The following is a 26981-nucleotide window of genomic DNA, read 5'->3' on the forward strand; positions in this document are numbered from 1 at the left end:
CGGGGACACTGGTCTCTAGCTGGCCCTGCGTTCTGTGGTCATGTATTACAGCGTTAGAATGTGCTGACATCTAGTGGCCACATAGTGAAAATAGACAAATATGCTCTCTGGAACCAGGAGCATTACACTGTGGTTTCTTGGCTAAGAGGAAAGGAAAGCGTCATCCTGTTAAAGCAACGTTGCAGCGTGTGTCATTCCAGATGTGATTGGATAATGCTCTTGTGACAGTCCTGTGACCTCTCAGTTTCTTCATCCCCATCCCGACTGTCATCAGGCCCTCATGTGCCACAATCATGTGTTTATAGTTGGATCATTTACACAAGCTCAAGTGTCTGGGAGAGAGTGTCTGGGTAAGCATGATTATACAGCCTCTGACAGATCCAAATATTTACTATTGTGAATCAGTGGGCTGCTTCTTTCTAGTAATGCAGAACCTACATCTAGTAATGATGTAGGTTCTGCAGAACCTGTCATCATCACTAGATACATAAAAATAAGCCTCTCTCTTTACAAAAGCCAAAAGAAGATACATGGTGTTTTACTTAGGACCCCAAAGTTTCTCAACTAATGTCTATTGAGATGTAATAAGGTAACCTAAGCTCCAGCGTTTATGGTACACACACTGTACCATGTGATTAGAAGGTTTATATCAGTTTGTTGAAACTGTTATGAAAGTGAGACTGCTGGAGTAGAACGACATTCAGCATTGTATACGTAGAATATAATCATAACAGCTGTTTTTATAATCTGAGACTGTACTGAGTGTTGGTTCATGTATCACTGAGAAGAAGAACACTTTATACTTTTACTTTATCAACAACAGGACTCTTAATTCTCACATGATTTTCTCCAGTTTTCTCATGATAGCTCTTGAACTTGCAAGGTTTGTGGTTAGTAAAAGCTGTGAAAGGGTCAAAGCTGTACCTCTCTGCAGCACTCACACTTTAGTTTGCTCGCTTCCTCGCCTCTAGAGAGGTGAGAGAAGTGTAGAATGCTGTGAAGGGGGTGCGGGCGACAATGATCAAAATATATTACCCTCCTTCTATCATTACATGTGGAAACACACAGAGGGTTAGGTGAACTGTATCGATAGGTAGAGATTGTGGACAGGCATATCGGAGGTATATTGGGGGTTGCAAGGCCTTGGAAGGGGATAATACCTTTTTATGGCAGTGACAGGTTGGTTCACATTCTTTAACATGTGAGTTTGCCATGGGTGTTGCCATGAAAATGAATGATGTGGGATATTGTGTTAAGTCAACTAAGAAAACACTGAAAGTCTACAGCAAACACATCTCTCTCTTTCTCTCTCTCTCTGTTATTGCACAACTCTTTGTTTCACAACATTTGACCAACATATGGAAGAGTAACAGAGGGTGGGTTGGGCTACATTTTTATTATGTGCGGGAAGAGTCCTCCTCTCAGCCTTACCGCTACTCTCTTTTGCACTCGCATCACTCTGTCTCTCTCTCTAGTGGTGTTCTCTCTCTCTCTCTCTCTCTCTTTCTCTCTCTCTCTCTCTCTCTCTCTCTCTCTCTCCCTGTCCCCTCCCTCTGTTCTGTCTCAGTTACTTCTTGTTTCTTCCTGCCTCTCCCAGGGCGAGGCAGCTTCAGCTTCATTGTTGATGGAAAGCGAGGGGTAAGTGGTTCTGGGATCCCAGCTTATAGATATGCATGGCTATGATAGAACCCAGACATGTTGAGGAAATTAGAGGAAAGAGCTCTGTCAGTTAGTTTAGATTAGAGAGGCGTAGCGGTATGGTCATCGTGTGGTCATGCAGAACGTATTGCTGTCAGCTGTTATCTCCGCTGTGTTAAAGCTATGGTCTGTGTCTGCGTGTGTGTGGTCTGAATGCTATAGTACCACTGACATAGCTGATACTATTTGTCAAACACATGTAAAGTTTCTTATAGAATCAGTTGGGCTTTGCTTAAGAGCATCTACACACAGTGATTTTTTGCCATAAAAAGTATTTTGAATTTTGTCTTTCTTAATGTTGTAAGCCTGGGACTACCATGCGTAACAGCAAACTTAACTAGGGTGTGGCACAAAATACATTAGTGTGGTGAACGAGAGTGCTTGATCACCTGAGTGTCCGGATCATGTTGCTCTAATTGCTTCAGTATGGATTTATAATGAACCACAGGAATGCTTACAGAGACTGACTGGGCCTATTCACTAAGAGCAACAAACACATCAGGATAGACTGTCACACTACATCCAACTTATATGTCACAATACAGACTAGTACTAAGTACTAAGCCATACAATGCTAAAATTACATAATACACATTTACTGCACAATAAGACTCACTATGGCAGAGTTGCACTAATGCATGTGGGCCTCATCACTGAAAGAGGCTCTTTTCAAATCAATAAAAGGTTCTGGGGAGAGTGAGAGAGGGAGAGAGAGGGAGAGAGACACCCTTCCCTTTCAGCACATACTGTAAATTGCTGCTGTCCTGCTACGTTCGAACTAGAGCTATTACTCTTTAGCTTATTACTATTTCTTTGAAGCTATAACCCAAATTTTCCCACTGCACTTTAGAGACTGGTAGGTGTGGTAGGTTGTGCTGTTGTTGCTATTGGTATGTGTGTGTATGTCCCATTAGTTACAAATGATAAATGCTCATGTTTGTGTGGATTGCAAGGGGTTTGAGACTATTAATTTAGTGTAGTTCCCCTTGAAATGTCAGTCTAGTTCCACTAGAAACGGTCATGCTGTTCCTTAATTCCTCCTGCTATTGTTTATGTGTTCAGTGACCATGCACTAAGACAGTCTGATTTGAGCTTTTTGAATATAGGAATATGCAACAACAGTGAATACATCACTTAAATATTTTATAAATGCATTTTAAAGACATCCATCATCACTGGAAATATTTGTGAGGTTCTATTGTGTTAACCACTAAAATTACATTTTCCCATATTATATTTTTTTTTACATATTATTTTTCAACATGTGATGTTTACAAACTCACACATACAATGCTGAGGATGTCTCCAGCAGTGACTGTCTCCAGTTTAAATGTACACTTCACAAAATAAGGAATACACAGTCAGTGTGTGTTGAAACTACACAATTATGCAAATATTTGCCATGGCAGCAATAGGTTTGATAGCTAGGGAAATGCAATATCAATATGTAGATGATGAAACTGTGGCATTTATGATTCATATTCAGTGGATGAGTTGACATTTTTGCCTGAAAATCTATTCTGAAGTTAATTTCTCTATATGTTATCATTTTCACCTCCCCTTTCTAATTAAATTCTTCGTTAAAGGTTATTGATTTTGCTTTTGAGTCAGTAGCTCTACATGCTTCAAAACATGCATACAAAATACATATTTCTTGTTTCCAGTAAATATCTTTGAAGATGGAGAAAGGATACCCACCACAGGAATCAGCGCCACCCTACCCCGGGCCGCCGATGAACTACGGGGGTGCAGCAGTGCCTCAGCCAGGGATCTACCCTCAGCCTGGCTTCCCTGCCTCCCCCGGGTACCAGGGAGGTCAGTGTCTGTGGCCACTGCCTAATTTAAAGGATGACCACTTCTGAGATGTCATTGAAACCCTGACACAGGAGTTAATTTCCCCCCCTAGCTTCCTAACCCTAGCAACACTCATTTGGAATCTATTCCTCTAACTGAGTTCAGCGGTAGTATTTTTTTTTTAATCATCATGAGGTGAACTGAGGCCAATGTAAAAAAAACAAAAAAACAACAGGAACAAAAAAACAAACATGCAATTGTTCCAGGAATGCCAGGAAAGCAAATCAAAGCAAAGAAAAGCAAGTTAAAGCTAAACATCCTACCATAGTCCACAAATACGCATTGGCAGATTACTGGTACATGACTTGTAGGTAGTTTCCCTGTAGGCAGTTTATATAAAGTTGGCTGTTTTAGTAAGTGATGACTAATTGAAGTGTCTGTTCTGAATGGTCCTGATCTGTCTGTTCGGTCCGCTAGGTGTTCACCCTCCTCCGGCTGCAGCTGTACCTGTCACAACAGGTGAGGCCGTGCATGTACAGTATGTTAAATAGTGGCAATCCAAGATAGTGCTGATTCATCTATAAAAATAATAATATAGACATGCATGCATACTTGCATGCTTACATACCTGACAGCAGCAGCTCACAAAAACACGGGCACATGCATTGCACATGCACACATACACGCGCAGTTTTCTCTCTCCCTCTCTCTCTCTCTCTCTCTCTCTCTCTCTCTCTCGCATACCAGCACGCGCACACACACACACACACACACACACACACACACACACACACACACACACACACACACACACACACACACAGTACAGTAAATCACAGTGTTTCCTTTTCCTTTTCACTGCAACAGATGGCCTCAGACTGACTGTCAGTATTAGACTTTTTAGCCAATTTCAGTTCAGCTTTGTGAATTGAGAACCAGCACTGCACAGGCCAACAAAGGCAGTGGGTGAGGTCCTGAGTGCTTTTCCAAACTGATTTGAATAGCTGAAGAATAGAGCATTTGTAGCTTGTTTGAGTGACACAAAACTATTGTTCAGTGTTTGTTCCTGTGGTACATAGTCACAGATGAAGCATGTGTTGTAATTCTCACAATTACACTACTCACAATATTGCAGTATTTTTAGTGTTACTTCCTCTCATTGATGGTCTCGTACCACAAAATGTGATCCATAACACGGCCATGAGGACTTTTAGCATGACGCCAAAAAGAGATCATGCTCAATATTCTTTTACAATTAGGTATTTGTGGTGCGGCTGAGGTAATCCCACAGGGGAATGCACAAGACTGTTTGATAAATTGATCATGAGGACAGACCATGCTCCGTTCCTCAGTGAGTGAGAAGACAAACTGTAAAGACAATACAAATACAGTTGATTTGCAAAAAGTATTACACAACAGAAAAGACAAACTTGAATATTTTGGGTACATGAGAAATAACCAGGCAGCAACAATGAACTCTAGTTTACCGTTTACTTTGGATGCCTTGGTAAGTTAAATTACAACACAGGCCACATGGCAAACCTGGCTGACTGCAAGACAATAGACTTCTCTTCATGAAATTACAGCCAATGGTGTCGTTAATAATAATAATAATAATAACTTTATTTATATAGCACTTTTCTAAACAAAGTGTTGGCGGACTCTGCTGGTCTTGTCGAGTCAATGCAGCCAATACATTTCAGCCCCGCCCCACTCCCCGATAATAAACAACCAAAATTATCAGTATGCAGTATACAATAGCAACAATGCCTTCCTAACTGGCCACCACAATGAAACATCTTTGTCAGATCTTGTTTTTTTTTTTTTTTCTAAGAATGAGAAAACTACATTAGTTAATGTCTAAAGAAGGAGGCACGCCATCATGAAATCATATAATATTTTTTTTGTATGTTGTCACTGTCGGATGAAAACCTTGTATCTCCAAAATGTCAACTTTTCAGGGACGAACAAAATCATCTTTGCTTTTAGTGTGACCACCATGCATCTTTGGATTTATCCAAATGGTTTTGAAAGTATTTTGCAAACCCTAGGGTCATAGAATTTTCTCAACCCATGCAGGTAATCCATCTAATCCTTCAATTGAGGCTAAACCATGAACATCACCAAATTTGGAGTTTTCATATGAGGTTTTCAAGGTCTTCATATGACAGTAGTGATATACTTTACAGATACACTGTAATTGCACTCCATTTGTAATCTCATGATTCAACTAAATATTTTAACACGATTTTTGTCATTTTGTATTCTAGTATTATTACAGATTGTTTGCCATTATTTTAAAGGAGAAGTCACTGAACATGGATTTATTCTGGCTGTGTCTGGCAGCTCAGTTGATCAGCTGTCACCCAACAGCAACAGCAGCACAGGTCGCATACCTCCCGTTCTTTTTCTGCCTACCGTTTATAGTGAGAAGCCTTCCAGATGAACTGAGATGCTCTCACACACACACACACACATACACACACACTTACGAGACAATCACACACATACTGTATATACAGTATGCAAGTATTTTACACATATATGTGCGAGTATTTCATATATTTATATATATTTTGTGTGTGTGTGTGAATATTTCATATGCAAGTAGTTGGTAGTATGCATTTATGCGTGAGTGCTTCTTATGGGTATGTGCAAACAAAGTGAATTATGTCCTACACAGGCTCTCTTATGTATCTGTGAACTAGACGGGTCACTGTTTAGCCTTCACTGAATATAGTATGCTGAGAATGTCATATAACATGCTATTTTTTTTATACAATGCCTGCTATGGTACACAGCACCGGTGGAGGGGAAAGTGCTTACTGTTACTGTTACTTACTGTTTGCTGTGTGTGCACTGAATAGTTCACACTGAACATGCTCTGTGTACATGTGTTCTCCATGTATGTGTCCACCAGAAGTCAGCATTCATCCTCACAGCAGAATCAAATGCTTCAACGATTTCATGTCTTTCCTTTCTCCCCATTTGTTAACCTTCCATATTTCAAATGGCTGCTGTCGCACAGATCATCATATCATACAACACTATCAGCCTGACCAGTTAATGTTACATTCTTTAAGGCCCCCAATCTGGTCAGTAACAGGTAAATACTGACAAAGATCATACAAGGGTATGACTTCTTAAAATAATATCTCTCTTTTCTGATCCAATGTAATCCAAATTACAGGTTCATCTTGCACAGTATTTACAAATTATAGATTTTCAAGATATTTAAAGCTCAAATTTTGCTAGCTAGTCCTGATATCAACCATTCAGTCAATCAAAGTGAGAATGAAAAGTGTAATCAAATCTACTGTATAATCCAATTCTATAATCCTAATAAAATCCTGGAATGAGTCAAATAGGGCGGACAGATTCAAGTTGTACAGGAGGATACAAGGGAATGGGAAACAGACAAAGGCTCTATTTTGTGTGTTATGTGTCTCTCTCCTCAGTGACCCACCTGGTGGTGACCCCCACACTGCTGGACGTCCCGGGTCAGACCAATTGTCCCCACTGCCAGCAGATGGTGGTCACCAAGACAGAGCATAAAGCAGGCCTGATGACCTGGCTCATCTGTGGCGGCCTCGCCATCTTTGGGTAAGAACACCCAGGCACACTGGAGCGTCTGGTTTCTAGTGGAGATGGTAGCCCTTTAACCCTAACCCTCAAAGAGCAGTTGAGCCTGGAAAATATCTATCAATCTATCTATCTATCTATCTATCTATCTAGAGAGAGAGAGAGAGAGAGAGATAGAGAGTGAGAGAGAGACAGAGAGAGAGATCTAATGGAAGATTCAGATTAAAGTACACCATGATACTTCACATCTCATGAAGGGTTTCCTTATTGCACAATCCTAATCTGACAGCAAATGAAGAGATCAATTTCTATTTCAAAAAGCTTGTCAATCGAAAACAAAAACAACATTCTCTGAAGTTAATCATTCAATATTTCTAAACTACTGAGGATCCTCTATTTATTTCATTTTGTCAACCAAAAACTGAAGTTACCTACATTCTATCAATCATGTTGTAGGAGTAGGTGTCACTTTTTTCATAAGAGATATTTAATTTAGGAACAAAACTGGAAAATCACATTCAGATTAAAACACACTATGAAATTGCTTATGTCAAGTATATGACTGTCCTTCCTTACTGCACGTTCCTGATATGAAAGCAATTGAGCAAAGACCTGTAAACTACAATTGTATTCTTTATCAGTTCAAAGCGAGGCTAGAGAAGTTTCCTTTGCTTCTTCCTTCAGGTGCTTTCTTTGTTGCTGTATCCCATTCTGCATGGACTCCTGTCAAGATGTGGAGCATCGCTGTCCTACCTGCAATAAAGTCGTCTACATACACAAGCGTATGTGAGACTGTCCTGAATGTGACCTGGAGGGAAGGACACAGCGCTTAATACAGATCTGTGGACTATTATAGTCCTACTTGCTCTACTGCATTCCTTTAATACTGACCAGAACATTTTGAACACTGAATATGGCTGTTCACTCATTTAATTGTGACTTTGTACACTGACTGGTAATTTGAAGGTTCTTTCCACAGTCAGAAATCCTGGCATTGACATTATAGTTTCAATTCTAATGACAAATGTGACATGCATTGAATAGAGGGGAGGTGTGACTTGGAGATCAATGGCTAATTTGTAATTTGTTAAACAATGGACATAAACTGATCAATATATCAATAGAAAAATAAAAACTGATTTTCAGGTGCCCTCCATAGTTCTGCCTTGTGGCGTTTGTTCAGTGCTGAAGGGATGTTGATAGTTGAGTGTCTTTAATTCTCTACAGTACGTTTCTTTGACACGTTTCCTCTCACTTATTGCCTGTTGCCCTTCCATTATGCCTCCTACAGTATTTTCTGTTGGCTGCCCTGGCTTTTCTTATTGTATTTCACTGCTTGTTGTGATTTTTAGATGTTTCTTTTATACTATGTATATTACTGTCCAAGGTTTTTCTTTATCTGTACCCTTTTATCCTCTCCCCTTCCCCCTCAAGCTATTTTCTTAGTGTGCATCTTCCTGAGCAGATTCAGCGTCTTGCTCAAGGACACTTCAGCAGGGTGGATGCTTGCTGACACAGTGATATGTGATATGATGGGTGCTCTGAGTGTTGGTCTCCCTCCTCACTACACTAGACTGCTACCTCAGAAGAGATCTTCTGGTGTAATTGGAGTGTAAAAAGGGTGGAATAATGTTAGTGTATTGGATATAGAATAGGACAGTGGTTCCCAACTCCGTGTCTCGGGACCCCGAGTACTGCTGGTTTTCATTCTAGCCCAGAGGACCTGGGACAGCCAGCCACAGAGACCAGATTTTTTCTCAGAGCATTTGATTTATTGATAGCTGTAGGGATGTAAAAAGAATTTCAACAAATATAACCAAAATGGTTCTAAAATAACCCCAGCTTTAAAGCTGTAACCTAAATGTTATGTTACCATAAACATAGGCTTTTATAAGCACAGCCATAAACAACGGTGGCCATAATCAACCCCCCTATGGCACTACCAATGCCAATTGGGTTGATGAGTGCCATAAAGGTCTACAAGATACTGTGGTGGATTTCTTTTAAGTCACATGGTTTATCATAGTGAAAATGAAAATGAAACGACAGATAAAGTGGGGAGGTTTAAAAGGCAAAATTTATCTCTCTCAGTATCTTTACTTGAAGCTCCACATCATTCCAGTACGACAATAGTAGAGGTATGGATTGATAATCGATGATGTTTATCCTCATGTTTGGTAGGAAAATAGACTATTGTTTACTATTGTTGTGTCGGTTTTCAGAAATGGTGTTACATTTCTGCTACACTCAAAGAGGGAACCTTTTTCACCATACAACTAGTGCTGGTTGTTGTGAACTTGTGAAACCCTCTTTTTGGTGAACTATTTCTGGCTGTCTTTTTTTTCTGATAATGTTTTACCAATTTATTTAGTTTTGTTTAGTTTCAGTTCTAGTATTAGTATGAGCTTCACCCAGTACCTTTACAAAGGGCAGATTTTATGTACTGTGGTAGTGAATTCATAGATGTGGACCTTATTTAGTTTTTGTGTCTTCTGTGCTTAATTTTCTTTTTCTTTAGATCAAAATACTTAAAGTGACAAAATAGTGTTGACTTTTATTTCAATTTGGTTAGGTTTGGTTTTGGAGAATATTCTTTCAGTTTCCTTTCAACTTTAACCCTTTAATGTCCAGCTCGGCCATTTGGTAGAGCACATTTTGAGTCATGATATCTTGTTGGAAAATTACTGAGCCATCTCTACCACTTGGTTTAGCAATGTTATGCACAAAAATTCCACCAGATGTCACTGTCTTTTTAAAGAGCATGCCTTTTCAGCTACCAGTGCTGTCAGGAGGTTGGTAGGTGAAAAATCAAACCTGACATGTGGAATCCTGGTGTGAGAGATGGTTACAAGGTAAAATTCAAAAGGTTCATGTTCTGGTGTGTGCCTGCTGATGCAGTATCTCGACTGGATGACAAAGTCGTACAGAAGATGAGGGACATCAAAGTAGCAGCCAGTGACATGGGTAAGAGAAAACATCAGGGTGTTAATTGCTTTGTGTGTGCAGTCTTGGTGCAACATTGGGTTCTGTGAATGTTGCCAAACTGTCTGAAAAACATTATGCTTCAAGGACTAGTAGGCTTCTGTTCTGTATCTGCAGGGATTCCCCAACTGGCTATTCTCACCAAAATTGAGTTGTATGAAAAGTATAAAAAATGTCTATCAGTCTATCACAATAAGCTCCTGAAGAAAAAGGTGAGTGTCTGAAGGTGACTAGATAGATAGATAGATAGATAGATAGATAAAACCTCCCGAGGTCAACACCTTACATTAATTTGTCAACTGAAATGTGTTTCTTTCACCTTAGATGGAGGAATCAGTTCAAAGCTGGGTATTCCAGTGAACCACATCTTTCCTGTGAAGAACTACAGCTCAGAAATCTGCTTAGAGGACGACACTGATTCACTGACACTGTGTGCACTGAGACAGATGATTGACTTTGGAGAAGACTTCCTCAACCGTATGTGAACCTGTCCATGGTCATTTGAGTTTCAAACATTTAAGAGTGTACATGACAATATGTACATGGATAATCTTGCTTGGCTGCAGCATAAAAAGACGGCTCAATTGCATAATAAAATGCTGTTATATAGAGCTTTCAGTAAAATATCCTTTTGAGAGATTCAGCAATATTTCTATGAAAAATAAAATGTTGTTTTGTTTTTTTATTATCTGTTGTACTTGTATATAGGCTATGTAGTGGACATTGTACGTAATACATCATGTGATGTCATGCCACTAGGTTCTTAGGTGAGTTTCAAAATTTGTCATATCATTTTATCTTGTATTGTAATTTAACTCGTTGAATTAAGTATGAACAAGGTAGGACAGATCAGGTACAATAACACCATCTGGTGTGCCCAGAGTGGGACTGTATCACTCTCTCCATGTATTATGACTGATGTTTTATGGAGATTGTTAGCCATGTTGTGTTGATTCAGGGTGTTGAAGTTCACTGCTGTATAAAACCACAATAAACAATCATAATTGTGGAATGTGAGATTCCTACTTCTTTTTCCTCTTATTTTGAGTTCCCTCTAGTAGACTTGTTATGTCATGTAACAACATTGGGGTCCTTATACGTATATATTGTGTGAAATATTGTGTTTTACAAAGATTGCTTCAGGATTGATTCAAATTGACTTCAGGAACTCAAATGCTGAAAAGCTGCCGTGAAGCTGCTACCAACAGCACTTGTTTCTCTATTAGCTTTAGCCTAAATATAGAACTTATTTGACTAAGGCCTTGGGAAATTACATGATTTACAAAAAAATCAAAATGCCAAATAACCCTAATCACCAAGTGTTATTGTGACAAATAGCTCAGGGAGAGCCACATACCAGTGGAGAAATGACTCTCAGAAACAGATTTGCTGTGCCAAAATTACATACGTAGTTCTTTATTTTTACAAGTGTGGTGCAGGTAGGATGCTGGAACTCCAGTGTGGTTTCTCCCAGTCCGGTAGTGGTGGCTGAACTCGGGAGGAGGAGGAAACTCTGGCCTAGAATAACACAGAAGAGAGGGTAAGTGAGGGTAACTGGTCCGGGGGAGAGCCAGTTTACGATACCGATGGTCCATAGTCCAAATGTCGTCATCATAGGTCTGTTCCTACTGGGTCATTCAGCCGGGGCACACACGCTTTCTCGTTGGTGAGGAAACAAGCAGAGGTCAGCGCAGTCAACACAGCACAAGTCTGTTTATCCAGATATCCTTCAATACTTAATCCTATCACACGAGCCAAGTTTCGTCACAACCGCAACCGCAACCGCAACCCCAACCGCAACCGCAACCGCAACCACAACCACAACCACAACCACAACCACAACCACAACCACAACCACAACCACAACCACAACCACAACCACAACCACAACCACAACCACAACCACAACCACAACCACAACCACAACCACCATTCTCTCCACTGAACGACTGGAGTGGCTGATTTAAGTAGGTTGATCGCTGATTGCTGATCAGCTGCAGCTGTGCTCTCTCCATCCCTACCACACGAGGGCAGGAAGGTATCGGCCCTCCCACACTCTGCCCAGTGTTCTCCTGTGGTGCTGAAGCCCAACTGAGCCATCATTCTGGGCTGAGACTCCACATTCAGTATATTAAGTGTTACATAGACACAGTGGGGTCACAGTGCATACAGATGAAATATAATGGATGAAACGTTTTTCTTTGAATTCATGGGAATTAATCAAAGGGCCAGTAAAAAATCAATTGCGTGCCGTATCCGGCCCACGGGCCGCCAGTTGAAGAGCCCGGCTATAGACTGCTACCTCAGAAGAGGCCCGTTTTCTAATAAATCACATGACAGAAAGGAAATTAATACCTTTGAGTGTTTTACAACAGTTTTACAACAAGATAAGACATGATTTTAAAGCTATAACAAATCATTTTGTGTATGTGTGTCTGTGTGTGTGTCTGAGTCATCATTACTCTCGCCTACTCAGTATTAACATAATGTTTTTGAACCTGGTTTCGAATGGCCAGTTTAATTCAAAAACAGAGGAGGAAGAATTTACAAATCCATGAACAACTGGTGTAATTGGAGTGTAAAAATGGTGGAATAATGTTGGATATAGAATAGAACAGTGGCTCCCAACTCTGATCCTTGGGACCCGGAGTACTGCTGGTTTTCATTCTAGCCCCGAGGACCAGAGTTGGGAACCACTGGATTAAGGTGTGAGGAGATGATACTATATTTGGGTTTGTATCTGTATTATTTGAATATGCATCTGTATTTGTTTAAGAACAGAAGTGGGTGTGGTTTAAACTGGAAGTGATTGTAGCTTAGAGGGGAAAATTCTTAGTGGACGTAATCAATGAAATACCAGGTGCTTCAAAAGTAGGTATGTATTTTTATATACATTATTAAAACTCAGTGTATTATAAAATATTTTTCCTTTTTGCAGGTACACCTAGGCTACTATTTATGGACTACTGAATGTAGAATTATTTTATTAAAATGATTAAAAAGTTAAAAATTACAGCTTTGTTTTTCATCAACATTACTATGATTATTATGATTATTAAAACTTGTATACCTAATTTTGAAACATACTGTATAAAAACAGAAAATTTGCTTCTTAAAGATGTAATTTTAAAGACGCAACCTAGATACTATGTTACTATAAACATAGGCCTTTATGTTTATGAACACATCCATAAACGACTGCGGCCATAATCAACCCCCCCATGGTACTACCAATGCCAATTGGGTTGATGAGTGCCATAAAGGTCTACAAGATACTGTGGTGGATTTCTTTTAAGTCACATGGTTTATCATAGTGAAAATGAAAATGAAAATGAAACGACAGATAAAGTGGGGAGGTTTAAAAGGCAAAATTTATCTCTCAGTATCATTACTTGAAGCTCCACATCATTCCAGTACTACAACAGTATGATATGGATTTTCTATGATGTTTATCCTCAGGTTTGGTAGGAAAATAGAGCATGTGCTATTGTTTATTTTCAATGTAGTGATGAATGCACTGAATAACTGAAGATACTAAGTGATACGTGATACTCAACATGACAAGATTACATTTTTTTTTTTTTTAAAGTAGCTTCTTGTTTTGCTATTTTAATTTCCAGATTCAATGTAAATTTAGTATTTATTTTCTGCTTCACTTGAAGAGGGAACTAGTGCTGGTTGTTGTGAATGGGGTTAATGGGGTTTTTCTTGCAAAGAATTGTGACTTCAGCATCTCTTAGAATTCCTCTTTTTGGTGGTTTAGTTGATATTTGATAATGTTTAACTAATTGAATTTAGTTTGGTTTGGTTTAGTTTAGTTTCAGTTCTAGTATTAGTATGATGGAGCTTTACAACTTTATAAAGAACAGATTTTATGTACTGTATCAGTGAATTAATAGAGGTGGACCTTATTTAGTTTTTGTTTATTTCTTTTGCTGTTCTTTTGATGAAAAGACTGAAAGTGAGAAATTAGTGCTGATCTTTATTTCATTTTAGTTAGTTAGCTATGAAAATTCCAGTTTCCTTTCTACTTTTGTAATATAGTTTTTGCTATTTCAGTTTATTGACATATCTTTCATACCCAGATTAAACTAAAAATTTGACTAAAAATGAAATTTTAGTTTGGCATTGTGAACATCAGAAATAGACAGACAAATATTTCACTGTTGAAGCATATTGAGTCAATTTTAAGTTGCTAACCCATCATGGCCATTATGAGCCAACAATGTAATGTTTCTTCATACATCAGGCCAAAGTATTGCACATGTTATATGAAACTGCAACTTTCTTGATTCTCTATAAAGATTTAAACTGTGGAACTTCAGCATACAGTTGACGCATGACTCTTCACTCCACATTCTTTGTCTCATTGTTTACTTAGAGGACATGCAAATCAAACAAAAAGAGGAAAAAAATATATATATATACCTGTTGCTTCTGCTGGGAGTAATTAGCCAATGAGAGACAAGTATTAATCCATGGCAATATAGACTACTGAGACTTTTCCCTTTACATACAGAAATACAGAAAATAGCTGCAAAGTACTGGCAACATCTCAACCAATCAGAATTCTGTCAAATACAAAGCCCTATTGAGTAATACCAGAAACCCTGATATAGACACAGAGCCGGGCGGCCCTATACGCTCACTACGCAAGTTGCATCGAGCCCCGCAAATTACGCGGGGAAAATGTATGAAAGGAAATCTGGGGGAGCCAGTTTGAATGGGCCTGATGCAGCTGATAAAATTAATAATAGTAGGCTATTGTTATCTATAATTTACAGGTGCTATGCTTAATTGTTGGATTGTAGTGGGAGCACTGGGGTGTCAGGTGTGACTGTGTGGCAATGGCGAATGGTTTACATGGCTCACGGGTCAGGTAGGAGGGCCCCTTAGCAGAATTTTGCTTAGGGCCCCAGGGAGGTCAGGACCGGCTCTGTATAGACACATTTGGAAAACTCACTGCAGTTCACAACAATAACTAGTGAAAATGACCCAAAATAAATTGACCTCAAACACCAAATTTTAAATATTTGATTCTATTCTAAAAAATGTGCAGCGGATACTACTTAAAAGATCAAATTTATGAGTAAAGATATGAGAATATACGTTTTTGATGGAGATATTAATCTACACTCGTTGGGGGCACCACAAGAGAACAGATCTTTACTTGGTTATAATAATCAGTCATTAATCTGAGAATTTTGATATTTTCAGTTCAAGGATTACTTTTCTCTGCAGAAAAGGCAACACAGAAAAAATGTCTTTGCAATAAATGGAAATATTTATTCAACTACCTACTAGACACAATAATGCAATTAATGAGATAAATGAAATATGGAACAATTTTGCAGATGATAAAACCAGAACAAATTTCTGAACATATACTCTAAATATGGAAATGAAAATTAGGAATAATAATTGGCAACAGTAAATGGAGTGATCGTTCCTCAGGGAAGTCATTCAGGAGATCACCAAGGTTGGAGAGACAAAGTCGGCGAAGTCGGGTTGCCTGCCAAATGCATACTACTGCAGAATGGAAAGATGGCATTGCATCTAACAAAAAAGTTGAAATGTATGCACCCTAGATCCTGAAATTAAATTGGCAGTTTCAAAGCATCCAAAATAAAAGATTAAATTAAATTAAGACTCTGTCACCATACCCTTGAAACTGAAAGAGGAAGGTATCAAATAACTTGGATGCCTACAGAATTGAGATTACGTCAACATTGTGAACTGCTTGAGATAGAGACAGAATTTAACTTTTTATTTGAATGCCAAAAGTATGTTGAAATAAGAGATAAATACTACCCCTAAATTCAGAAACGATAGTTAAGTATTGTAACTCTAGTTCTATGATCACAGGCGGAGCCCTCTAACAGCTCGCCCTGCCGCTCCATGAGTCACTGAAGACTTAGTGGATGCTGACTGAGGGGCCGCTCGCCATTTATAGTGCGAGGCCCCATAGAGGGTGTATAGGCTCATCCTGATTGGCTGAGAACATGCATGCAAGTTTCAGTGCGCTGAGGCGACTAGATGAGTGGCTAAGCCAACAGAGCCCTGTTAGAGGGCGAATTCTGTGTGAAATAGAACATATTGCTCTCCAATGATTTAAAACTGCCAGTAGTACTTGAAGAGGGAAAAAAAACTAAGTGTAAAAGCTTAAGAGATTTTTTTTTTTCTGTTTGCTATTTGTTTGTTTATTTGTTTGTTTTGTTTATTTTTTTATTCATGTCACATCCTATCTCTTATTTACAAAATGTATATTAATCTGTATTACTTACTTGCCTCACATCCTCTTATTTCTATTTGTGTTTACTTATTTATTCCATTCATTTTTTATATTATTTTATTTGTCTAAATTCCCATCTTGTTAATATTATTTGGTTTTTAAACAAACACATACATATAGACAAACTGATACTCACGCCGCAGTGGAGGATCTGGATGTGGGAGCTGCAACCAGATCTTTCACTAATGAAGTTCAGAAATAATCACACTTACATACACTGATACAGGAAGGGAAGGATGATATTCCTATTTCAATGCTTTTGCAATATTGTTGTACAACTGTCATGCCAATAACACCCCCTTGAATTTAATTGACTACATGATACACAAGTAAATGTTTTTGCAATATTGATTAAAACAATCAATATCCAATCAATAAATCTATATAAGAGATACAAAATATAACTAAAAACATGCTCTCATGAGAAATGGCTCTTAACATTACATATTCCCTAATTATTTCACTTTTTAGCAATGGGAGGAATAGAATCCAGACTTCCCCCCAACTTCTCTTAGTAAGATATGCAAAAAAAAAAACCTTAACATTGTTCAAATTTTGATTGATATCATTCACAGGAAATTCCAAATGCTTGGCTGAAGATAACCCTATAACCCTAACCCAATAAAATATTACTTACGTTATGTCATGTTTAAGTGACCCATGGAGGAAAATGCAATGGGGGTAAGTAAGTGTAAACATAAAGTCTGTGTGGTGCCACTGTGCCATTAATGTACTTCTGTATCTTAACACAAAATGAAACTGTACAAGAATAATTTGATGTTTCTTGCCTTGTTGGCTTTATTTACTCTTTGATCTAGGTTAATAAGGCTACTAAGTAAATTTTTACTGTCAGTAACATCCTGGTTAACTTACCAGTTGTTGTCTGTGACAACTGAGAACCAACCATTAAATATATGCACCATTTGTAAAAGTACATCTAATCTAATCTTTTCTTTATTGAACAGTGACAAAGAGAGAGACCTACAGTATGTGAAGGATTACCAACCTCACAACGAAGAGGTCAAACATCTCAGAATTCTGCTTCATGGGCCAGTTGGTGCTGGAAAGTCCAGTTTCCTCAACTCTGTCAACAGTGTCATGCAAGGCAGAATGACAGGTGCAGCTTTGGTGGATTCAGCCTTTGCTGGTGACAGTTTCACCAAAAAAGTATGAATAACTTTTGATTATGTGAATAAACTAAGCAACAACTATCCCTATTTAATTATGTATTTAATGTAATTTAAAACCATTTGTGATAACTGACTACCATGTATTATGCACCAGCAAAGATAATTACAGTACACTGAATCAGCTAGTAGCAGCGATGCAACTAGTATCACTGAGCAAATTACAAACTATCCACCAGTCAATAGATGGCAGCATTGTCATAAAAACAGCACTTTCCTCCATATGTGTTTTACAGTACACAACCTACAAAATCCAAAAAGGAAACCCCAGGACCTTTTACTCTTTCATCTTCAATGACATCATGGGTCTTGAGAAAGAGGCTAACAAAGGAGTCCGTGTGGAAGACATCAGACTGGCCATGAGGGGACATGTGAGAGACGGTTACGAGGTAAAATTACTGCATTATTTCAACTCTCAAATTAATTAATTTCAAATCATTAGGGCAAATAATCCAGTTCTGTGATCTGTCTTGCATGAAATATTTTTTGTTCACAGAAAAATACATAACAGATACTGTTGCAAGTATCATTATTTAACTGGAGTTTGCATTCTTTTCCAGTTCAGTCCTCTATTTACACTGTCAAAGGAAGACCAAGGCTACAACAGTTGCCCCACTCTGGATGACAAAGTTCATGTTCTGGTGTGTGTCATACCTGCTGACACAGTATCTCTATTGAGTGATGAAGTAGTTGGGAAGATGATGGACATCAGAGTAGCAGCCAGTAACATGGGTAAGAGCAAACATCAGGGTGTTTATTGCTTTGTGTGTGCAGTCTTGGGTTCTGTGAATGTTACCAAACTGTCTGAAAAACATATTAAAGGACTGATTAGGTTTCTGTTCTGTATCTGCAGGGATTCCCCAAGTGGGTATTCTCACCAGAATTGATAAAGCCTGTCCTGAGGTTGATAAAAGTAATGTCTATAAGAACAAGCTCCTTAAGAAAAAGGTGAGTCTCTGAAGGTGATTTTGTAATAGATTGTACAGAGATAATCTAACCTCCGTTAGAATATAATTTATTTTTACAATCAAAAGATCTCAGTATTTGAGCAAAAAAACTCCTGAGGTCAACACCTTATACATTAATTTGTCAACTGAAATGTGTTTCTTTCACCTTAGATGGAGGAATTCAGTTCAAAGCTGGGTATTCCAGTGAACCACATCTTTCCTGTGAAGAACTACAGCTCAGAAATCTGCTTAGAGGACGACATTGATTCACTGATACTGTGTGCACTGAGACAGATGATTGACTTTGGAGAAGACTTCTTCTACAGTATGTAAACCTATTCATGGTCATTTGATTTTCAAACAGTTAAGAACAGTGACAGAGCAAGCAGCAGAATTAAAATTGCAATGATATTTAACATGAATAGTCATGAAATAGCAGCTATTTAAAAGAGCCTACAATGTTACTTTGATTGTCAAGCATATTGCTACAAAATGTAGCAAGGTGATATTACATTAAACATGTAAATGCAGGTTCAAAGCAGTAGACCTACAACTTCCACATACCAGAGACATCAAAATAATCTCAACTTGCTGGAGGAAACATGAGATGACAAAAAGTCAGCTCTCAAAATATCATCCATTAATATTTATTATACAATGGCCTGGATGAATACTTGATTCTGATTGGCTGGAGGGGTGTTGATTTAATTTCAGATAACCACATAACTCTGACATAGTCCTTATCACTGTTCTAAATGAATGCACCATGTTGAGAACTGCTACAAATTGAATATTGTTGTGTACAAGGGTACAAGTTAGGAGATGGTCATCACTTTTATGGTATCCACAGATGGAACTCCGGATCGGGCCTGTCACCTGCTCTCTGAAATGCAGAGCGTTAGAGAGACTTTCCAAAAGAGATGTGATGATCTTGACAAAGCAATTGAACTGTTGAAGGAAGACTCTAAAGCTGCTCAGCATCGGATTGAGAATGCTGAGAAGTGCATCAGCTCCCTTGAAGATGAAGCTGGTTTACAAGGAAAAGCAGCTGGAGAGCAAACCAAGGAGGTCCATGCTCTCAAGAAAAAGGTGATTGATCTCAATGCTATGCTACACTACTATGTTCTCTTTGTTTTGGTGTCTGCATATATTCTTTTTGCCGGGCCTCTGGGACAGGCCTAGAAGAGTGAAAGTAGCTAACTGACTGACTGAGTGACTGACTGACTACCCATTGTTGAGAGTCACGCGAGAAGTGGCGTCAAGACCTACACAGTTATGGTGGTATACATGATATCGTAACTATCGTAAGTCAACATATCACAAATTAAACATGTCAGATTTTCACCATGTGAAGGGTTTTTGCAGGCCACCACACTTATAGTATATCACTACAATGCAGAGGGCAGTACAGAACATGTATTATACTAGGGTGCGAAAGCCAAGAGGAGGCCTGGCTTGCACTAGGTCTAGCTAGTCTTGTTTTTTCTTTTGTCCCCCTTCATTTTGTCTAGCAACACTGGAAAGTACAGAAAGCAACCCTCAATCATCTTCTGTCAAATCTTTTAACTATAACTTAGCTATGGGTATGCCTGCCATAATATTTATGTTGTGTCTGTATGGTTCCTGGTAGTGTTAATATGATTACTTGGAATGTGAATGGGATACAGAACAAGGTGAAGAGGTACACAATCTTGACACATTTGAAGTCTCTAGCCAGTATTGCTATGCTACAAGAAAACTACCTGAATGAACTTGAATCTCAAAAACTGAGACAGTGATGGGTGGGCCAAGTATGTTCCTCACCCGGCACCAGGGCAGCCAAAGTATGTATCTTGATAGCAAAAAGAATCTTGTTTCTAGTTAATGATTTATTTGTTGGTAAGGAAGGCAGATACTTGATTGTGTCAGGCACCTTGCAAAACGTAAAGTGTACTCTTGTGAATATATATGCTCCAAACACTGGCTAAGCAGCTTTTTTAATACTACTTGGCACACAGTTTGCTGACTTGTCCATGTTGGTTCCTGAGGATTTCAACTTGGTGTATGATGCAGAAGTAGACCACTCTGGCAGTCCTCTTCCTTCTGATAGATCCCTTTCATCTGCCTTCAAAGAATTTCTGAGCTGTCTTGCACTGGTAGATGTTTGGCACCATCTGAATACAGGCTCTCAAGAGTACACGTTCTATTCTAAAACTCACAATCCTTACTCTAGAATAGAGTCTTACTTTTGGGTGATTTAGATCACTATTTGTTTGTGATCCTTTCTGATGATGAAGCCTTTTGTCTAAACAGGACCTTGGCACATATTGGAAGTAAGCATGTTCAATTATTTATCTGTTACAATAACACCCACAGTAGATTTTTTCCTCCCTTGCTATTGCTGAATCTTACCTATGCTTTTGCTGAATCTTACCTCTGAGACTGTCTTGTAATGCTTAATACCCCTGAGAATGTTTCACCCATTTAAAATGGAAAATTTTGAATGAAACGTGTTTTAAAATAAATGTTTACGCTAGATATAAGAATTTGTCTTGGATCATCTCTTAAATAAGTCTTCATCACATTGTAGTCCATTGCCCTCATATTACTTTTCTCCGTCTTACCTTGAATTATTACATTTTACCAGCATTATATTTTCCAGTCACAAACATCAATATTGTGTTACTAACAGCGTTTTTAATTATAGAATATAGAATATACACTGATACATTTTTGAATGTCTCTTTGTGAGTACTTTCTGACAACACTGACTAAAGCCACACATCTAGACCACACCAAGTTAATGAACATGCTGTTGCCTCTGTGTAGAGATAGTATTGCCTGTAGCTATTATCATTCTGCTGCATGAATTGATTTATGCCATGGGATTGAGCTACACTGGATCAAGGTGAGTCGCCTCACAACATTTGGCCATGACATAAATATTAGAGCTCTTTGATCACATGGAGTCCTGTGTAAACAGTGAAGATAGGTTTGCATTATGCAACTTAAACCTCCAATAATCGATTTCAGACCCTGTAACCAATCCTGAAACTAACGTGTGCTACGTGGAGATTTCTGTGAGACGTAATGATATAAACAAATAGCCACACACATGGACCAGCTGTGTTGTTGTTTTCACCTCTTTCCTAAAGCGGGCAAACAGATCAACTGAGGACACCATCTGCGTGGCTCTTAATACAGCCCTCTCTCACCTGGAAAGACCCAACACCTACGTCAGGATGCTCTTTGTTGACTACAGCTCAGCGTTGAATACCATCATACCGAACAAGCTGGTCCACAAACTCCAGGCATTAGGACTAACTCCCTCCATATGCAACTGGATACTGGATTTCCTCATCAACCGCCCTCAGTCTGTCAGACTGGGCAAGCACACATCCTCCACCCTCACCCTGAGCACCGGCTTCCCCCAGGGCTGTTTGCTGAGCCCCTTCCTTTATGCACTCTTCACGCATGACTGCCAACCCATCCACAACTCAAACACTATTGTCAAGTTTGCAGATGATACGACAGTCATTGGGCTCATATCAGACAACGATGAAGCCGCATACAGGGAGGAGGTTCAGAACCTGACAATGTCGTGCGCCAACAACAACCTGGTCTTAAACACCAAAAAGACCAAGGAGATTATTGTGGATTTTAGGACTACCAAGAAGATCACACACAGTCCTGTCCACATCAACACAGAGGCTGTGGAGAGAGTCCCCAGCCTCAGGTTCCTGGGAGTCACCATCACAGAGGACCTCTCCTGAGCTGACAACACCTCAGCAGTGGTGGGTAAGGCACAACAACGCCTTTATTTTCTGAGAAGGCTAAGGAGAGCCAACCTCCCCCAAAAGCTGCTTGTCAACTTTTACAGATGCACCACAGAGAGCATCCTAACAAACTGCATGACAGCCTGGTACAGCAGCTGCACCAAAGCTGACAAAAAAGCCCTCCAGCGTGTTGTAACATATTAAAGTGGTGGTATTAAAGAGACAACTCTTTAGCCTCGCTGATCAGCTCCTTTGTCCCTGATGGGGTCCCTCACCTCAATGTGTAGGCTGGAAGGATGTTGTCCGGCAATGACAGTGTACGCGGTCAGTGTGAAGTTTTTTCTGAAGTTGATTCTGGATGATGTTGAATCTGCCTTTGCTTCTTTCTTCAGCCAAGTGTCTTTATGGCCATCTTCTACAAAGCAAATGTCATGAATCCCCTGAAAATGTGAAATACAAAAACAAAATGTATTATAAGATAACAATTTTAATAGACCACTATGAACACTGTACATACAGTATGTTACAGTAGTTAATTTATTACAGGGTTTTGCCATCACAGGTTTTTGACCTTAAAGGAATAGTTCACCCAAAAATTTAAATTTGGGCATTATCTACTCATTCTCATGCCAGTACAAACTCGGGTGAGAGTTTTTTCTTCATACAACTTACCTGGAGTTCTCCAGGCTTGCTGCTGGAGGAGCTTCTTCCAGTGAATGTAACTGTGAGCTGAAGCAGATGCCTGGCAGTCATTGGTGTACAGAGTGTATAAGATGGGGGACAAAATGCACCCTTGGGGGGCACCTGTGTTAATGATTTTAGGGGATGAGGTAGCAGAATTGAATCTGACTTGCTGACTGCAATCAGCCAAGAAATTGTTATTCCACCAAACCTCGCGAGGCCACCGTGGCCGCGCAAGGTTTCTGTGTGCGACAGTGCGCGACCTCCATCTCGTGAGGTTTGGTAATGCGGAAGTAAATTTAATGCCGATTGACTCAGATTTTCGAGGATTTATCAAGTTTGCAGGAGTCAGCACTCTCTCTCTCAAACCATAAAATGCCACTGGATTACATCAGTGTCTTGGCCCTTGTCTCATTTTAAATGTAAAAATTATTAATAATAGTACTAAAAAAGACACCCTATGTGTCTCCCAGAGCTCCTCTCCCCTCCCATAATACCCAAATTCCAAAAACATCCTATCCAACCTGTCTTATCCTATCAACCTGTCCCCCATAGTAAGGCCCTTCTCTTCCCCTACCACTACTTCTCAACTCCCCGAATAGCAACCCCTGATTAATTATAAATATTAATAAACCCCCACCCCTATCGCTGATCAAAGCCCCAACCCTTTGTTAATGTGTATGACAAACCAAAAATCCTTACCAACCAAAAATCCTTTTTATCACCAAAAAGGGTTAAGAATCTTTGGTTTGTCAGTTGTGGTGCCTAGATTGGATCAATAGGCAAACTTATACCTGATATCCCCCCTGTATTTTCTTAGTTTGCATCTTCCTGAGCTAATGAGCACACAGTGCAGATTCAGCGTCTTGCACACTTCAGCAGGGTGGATTCTTGCTGACACAGTGGTTTGAACCTGGGTCCTCTGGTTGAGGGTTGGTCTCCTTCCTTCCTTCATTATACTAGACTGCTACCTCAGAAGAGATCTGTTTCTAATAAATCACATGACAGAAAGGAAACTGAAAGGAAATAAATACCTTTGAGTGCAGAGTAATCAATGAATTTGAGGTTCAAGGTTCTCTTTATTATCCCCGAGGGGCAAGTTGTTGTACAGCCAGCAGTAACCATATAACCATCAGACAAACAATAATTAATAGACAAGGGACAGGATTACACTGTTACAAGATAAGAAGATAAGATAAGAGAAAAGTGATAGTAAAATATCTGCACCGTTTCTTACAGATCAGAGAAAAGCAACCATATACCATGGAGGGTGAGAGTCTGCAGGTTTTCATTCCATCCAAAGTCTACACCAGCTGATTAGCACAATGTCAACCAGAGAGGAGGAACTAATCACTGAATCAGCTGGTGTTTGGTTGGAATGAAAACCTGCAGACTCTTGGTACTAACTTGTGAATAATGATTTGTAACAAAAGTTGGACTACAGATCATAACTGGTTCATTGCCTAATTTTACCTGCATTAGTACAAAGTAATGTTTGTAATTTACTGAAGACAACTTCCAAATGTCTGCAAAATTAAGTAGGCATTTTGCTGTGATATTTCACTAGTTTTAAATAAACGGATTGTTAATAATTGAGTTATTTTAAAGTGCATCATCCTCAATTGAATGAAATGAAAGGAGGGGGTGTTATAAGTAAGCAACACTTTATTTATACAGCACTTTTCAAAACAAGAGTGCTTTACAAAAGGAACTAAAACAAAAGGCAAGTGAAACTAAAAGTCAGATCAGTGACAGTGGTCTACAAAAAACCTATTGGATTTCTTTTTAGTCACATGGTTTATCACAGTGAAAGTAAAAGTGCAGAGAAAGAGGGAAGGTATAAAAGGCAGCATTTATCTCAGTCCGCATCATTACTTGAAACTCCACTTTGTTCCAGTACCACAACAATAGAGGTATGGATTTTCTATTATGTTTAGCCTCAGGTTTGATAGGAAAATGTAGCCTACTATTGTTTACATTGTGAAACTGAAATGTCCTTTCAACTTTACACTGCTTTTGCTGTTTCAGTTTACTAAAAAAAATGTCATACCTAGATTCAGCTAAAAAACATAATTTTCGTTTGGCATCATAAACTTGGATCAAACAGATACACACACAAACACAAATATTTCACTGTTGCAGCATATTGAGTCAATTATAGGATTGATATTGGAAGTTAGAACAACCCATTGTGACCATTATGAGCCTACAGTACAAGTTTGCAATATTCACTGTCTTTACTATCAAGATATGGTAACAGTTGATTTAAGGCACAAAAATAAACAGTTTCTTAAATATTAGGCCTGAACTGCACATGTTACATATCCCTAATTATCTTACTTTCTAGCAATGGGTGGTGAACAATCCCAACCCCCCCGACCTTCTCCCAGTAAGATATGCAAAACAAATTCTCAACATTGTTCCAAATATAACCATCAGACAAACAATAATTTAATTACTCAAATTAATTAATTAATTAATTAATCAAAACAATCAATTTTGATTAATTAATTATCATTCATAGAAAATAAATGCCTGCATAATGCTGATAAAATTATTTCTTTAAAACATTGCTTGTGTCTTATTAAACATTTTTGCTTGTCAGCTTTTAGTGAACCATGGAGGAAAATGCAATGGGGGTGAGTAAGTGTAGACATGAAGTCTGTGTGGTGCCACTGTGCCCTTAATGTCTGTTTCTGTTTCTTAACACAGAACTGAAACTACACAATATATTTTTGGTTTCTTTCCTTGTTGGCTGTATTTACTGTTTGTTGCAGGTTAATAAGGCTACAGTATAAATACATTTTTACTGTCTCAGTAATATCCTGGTTAACTTGCCAGTTGTTGTAGAAAACCAACCATTAAATACAGTATGCACCATTGGTAAAATTTAAAGTGAACATATTTTAAGTCTAAAATCTAGTCTTTTCTTTTCTGAACAGTGACAAAGACAGCGATCTGCAGTATGTGAAGGCTTACCAACCTCACAGTGAAGCGGCCCAACATCTCAGAATTCTGCTTCATGGGCCAGTTGGTGCTGGAAAGTCCAGTTTCATCAACTCTGTAAACAATATCATGCAAAGTAGGATGACGGATGCAGCTTTGGCAGATTCAGCATCTGCTGGTGACAGTTTCACCAAAAAGGTATGAATACCTTTTGATTATGTAGATAAACTAAACAACAGTCATCCCTATGTCATTATGTATTTAATGTAATTTAAAACTTGGCAAAGCACCATCTATGATAACTGACCAGTGACAACCATGCCTTGTGCACCACCAAAAATAATTACAGTACACTGTATCAGCTAGTAGCAGTGATGCAACTAGTATCATTGAGCAAATTATAAACTGTGTAAGGCCACCAGATGGCAACATTGTGATAAAACAACACTTTTCTCCATATGTGTTTTACAGTACACAACCTACAAAATCCAAAAAGGAAACCCCGGGACCTTTTACTCTTTCGTCTTCAATGACATCATGGGTCTTGAGAAAGACACTAACAAAGGAGTCCGCCCAGAAGACATCAAACTGGCCATGAAGGGACATGTGAGAGATGGTTACAAGGTAAAATTACTGCATTCTTCATAACAGAAACTCTGTTTACATGCAAGTATCATTATTTAATTGGAGTTTGAATTATTTTCCAGTTCAATCCTATGTCTACACTGTCAAAGGAAGACCAAGACTACAACAGTTGCCCCACTGTGGATGACAAAGTTCATGTTCTGGTGTGTGTCATACCTGCTGATGCAGTATCTCTATTGAGTGATGAAGTCGTTGGGAAGATGAGGGACATCAGACTAGCAGCCAGTGACATGGGTAAGAGCAAACATCAGGGTGTTTACTGCTTTGTGTGTGCAGTCTTGCTGCCACATTGGATTCTGTGAATGTTACCAAATTGCCCGAAAAACATATTAAAGGACTGAGTAGGTTTCTGTTCTGTATCTGCAGGGATTCCCCAACTGGCTTTTCTCACCAAAATTGATGAAGCCTGTCCTGAGGTCAATACAAGTATAAAACATGTCTATCACAGTAAGCTCCTGAAGGAAAAGGTGAG

At 38.9% G+C, this 26981-nt stretch overlaps 3 protein-coding genes and 1 long non-coding RNA gene across 4 annotated transcripts; all 4 read left to right on the forward strand.

Moving 5' to 3' along the window:
• Positions 1-1475: 1475 nt before the first annotated feature.
• On the forward strand, positions 1476-8232 carry LOC139651029 (LITAF domain-containing protein-like). Its single transcript, XM_071527858.1, has 5 exons — positions 1476-1638; positions 3363-3513; positions 3970-4011; positions 6951-7095; positions 7759-8232. The coding sequence occupies exons 2-5, from the start codon at positions 3378-3380 to the stop codon at positions 7862-7864; spliced, it is 429 nt and encodes a 142-aa protein (XP_071383959.1). The 5' UTR covers positions 1476-1638; positions 3363-3377; the 3' UTR covers positions 7865-8232.
• A 278-nt stretch (positions 8233-8510) lies between these two features.
• On the forward strand, positions 8511-10519 carry LOC139651030 (uncharacterized). Its single transcript, XR_011695666.1, has 3 exons — positions 8511-9212; positions 9973-10038; positions 10381-10519. It is a non-coding gene; the product is annotated as an uncharacterized lncRNA (long non-coding RNA).
• Positions 10520-16921: 6402 nt separating this feature from the next.
• Positions 16922-20966, forward strand: LOC139651041 (interferon-induced protein 44-like). The gene is made up of 7 exons (XM_071527870.1): positions 16922-17029; positions 17314-17515; positions 17772-17924; positions 18096-18267; positions 18389-18483; positions 18654-18807; positions 19333-20966. Exons 1-7 carry the CDS (start codon positions 16989-16991, stop codon positions 19662-19664), a joined length of 1149 nt encoding a protein of 382 aa, XP_071383971.1. The 5' UTR covers positions 16922-16988; the 3' UTR covers positions 19665-20966.
• Positions 20967-24805: 3839 nt separating this feature from the next.
• Positions 24806-26975, forward strand: LOC139651043 (interferon-induced protein 44-like; the record flags this gene model as incomplete). The annotated part of the gene is made up of 6 exons (XM_071527872.1): positions 24806-24831; positions 25524-25557; positions 25861-26062; positions 26336-26488; positions 26572-26743; positions 26876-26975. Coding segments are annotated over exons 2-6 (638 nt in total), but the record flags the coding sequence as incomplete, so codon positions are not given.
• Positions 26976-26981: the final 6 nt, after the last annotated feature.

The sequence above is a fragment of the Centroberyx affinis genome, unplaced genomic scaffold (assembly GCF_046629955.1).
Source record: "Centroberyx affinis isolate AG114_WGS23_722 - 3 ecotype Tasmania unplaced genomic scaffold, CSIRO-AGI_Caff_v1 ptg001583l_1, whole genome shotgun sequence".
NCBI classification, from domain to species: domain Eukaryota; kingdom Metazoa; phylum Chordata; class Actinopteri; order Beryciformes; family Berycidae; genus Centroberyx; species Centroberyx affinis.

Bases quoted from the DNA above. Each gene is read 5' to 3' on its own strand.
- LOC139651041 (XM_071527870.1), top strand. From the start codon at position 16,989: ATGTCATGTTTAAGTGACCCATGGAGGAAAATGCAATGGGG. The intron at 17,516-17,771 runs GTATGAATAACT...TGTGTTTTACAG, and splicing joins GTGACAGTTTCACCAAAAAA to TACACAACCTACAAAATCCA. The intron at 17,925-18,095 runs GTAAAATTACTG...ATTCTTTTCCAG, and splicing joins ATGTGAGAGACGGTTACGAG to TTCAGTCCTCTATTTACACT.
- LOC139651029 (XM_071527858.1), top strand. From the start codon at position 3,378: ATGGAGAAAGGATACCCACCACAGGAATCAGCGCCACCCTACCCCGGG. The intron at 3,514-3,969 runs GTCAGTGTCTGT...TCGGTCCGCTAG, and splicing joins CTCCCCCGGGTACCAGGGAG to GTGTTCACCCTCCTCCGGCT. The intron at 7,096-7,758 runs GTAAGAACACCC...TTCTTCCTTCAG, and splicing joins GGCGGCCTCGCCATCTTTGG to GTGCTTTCTTTGTTGCTGTA.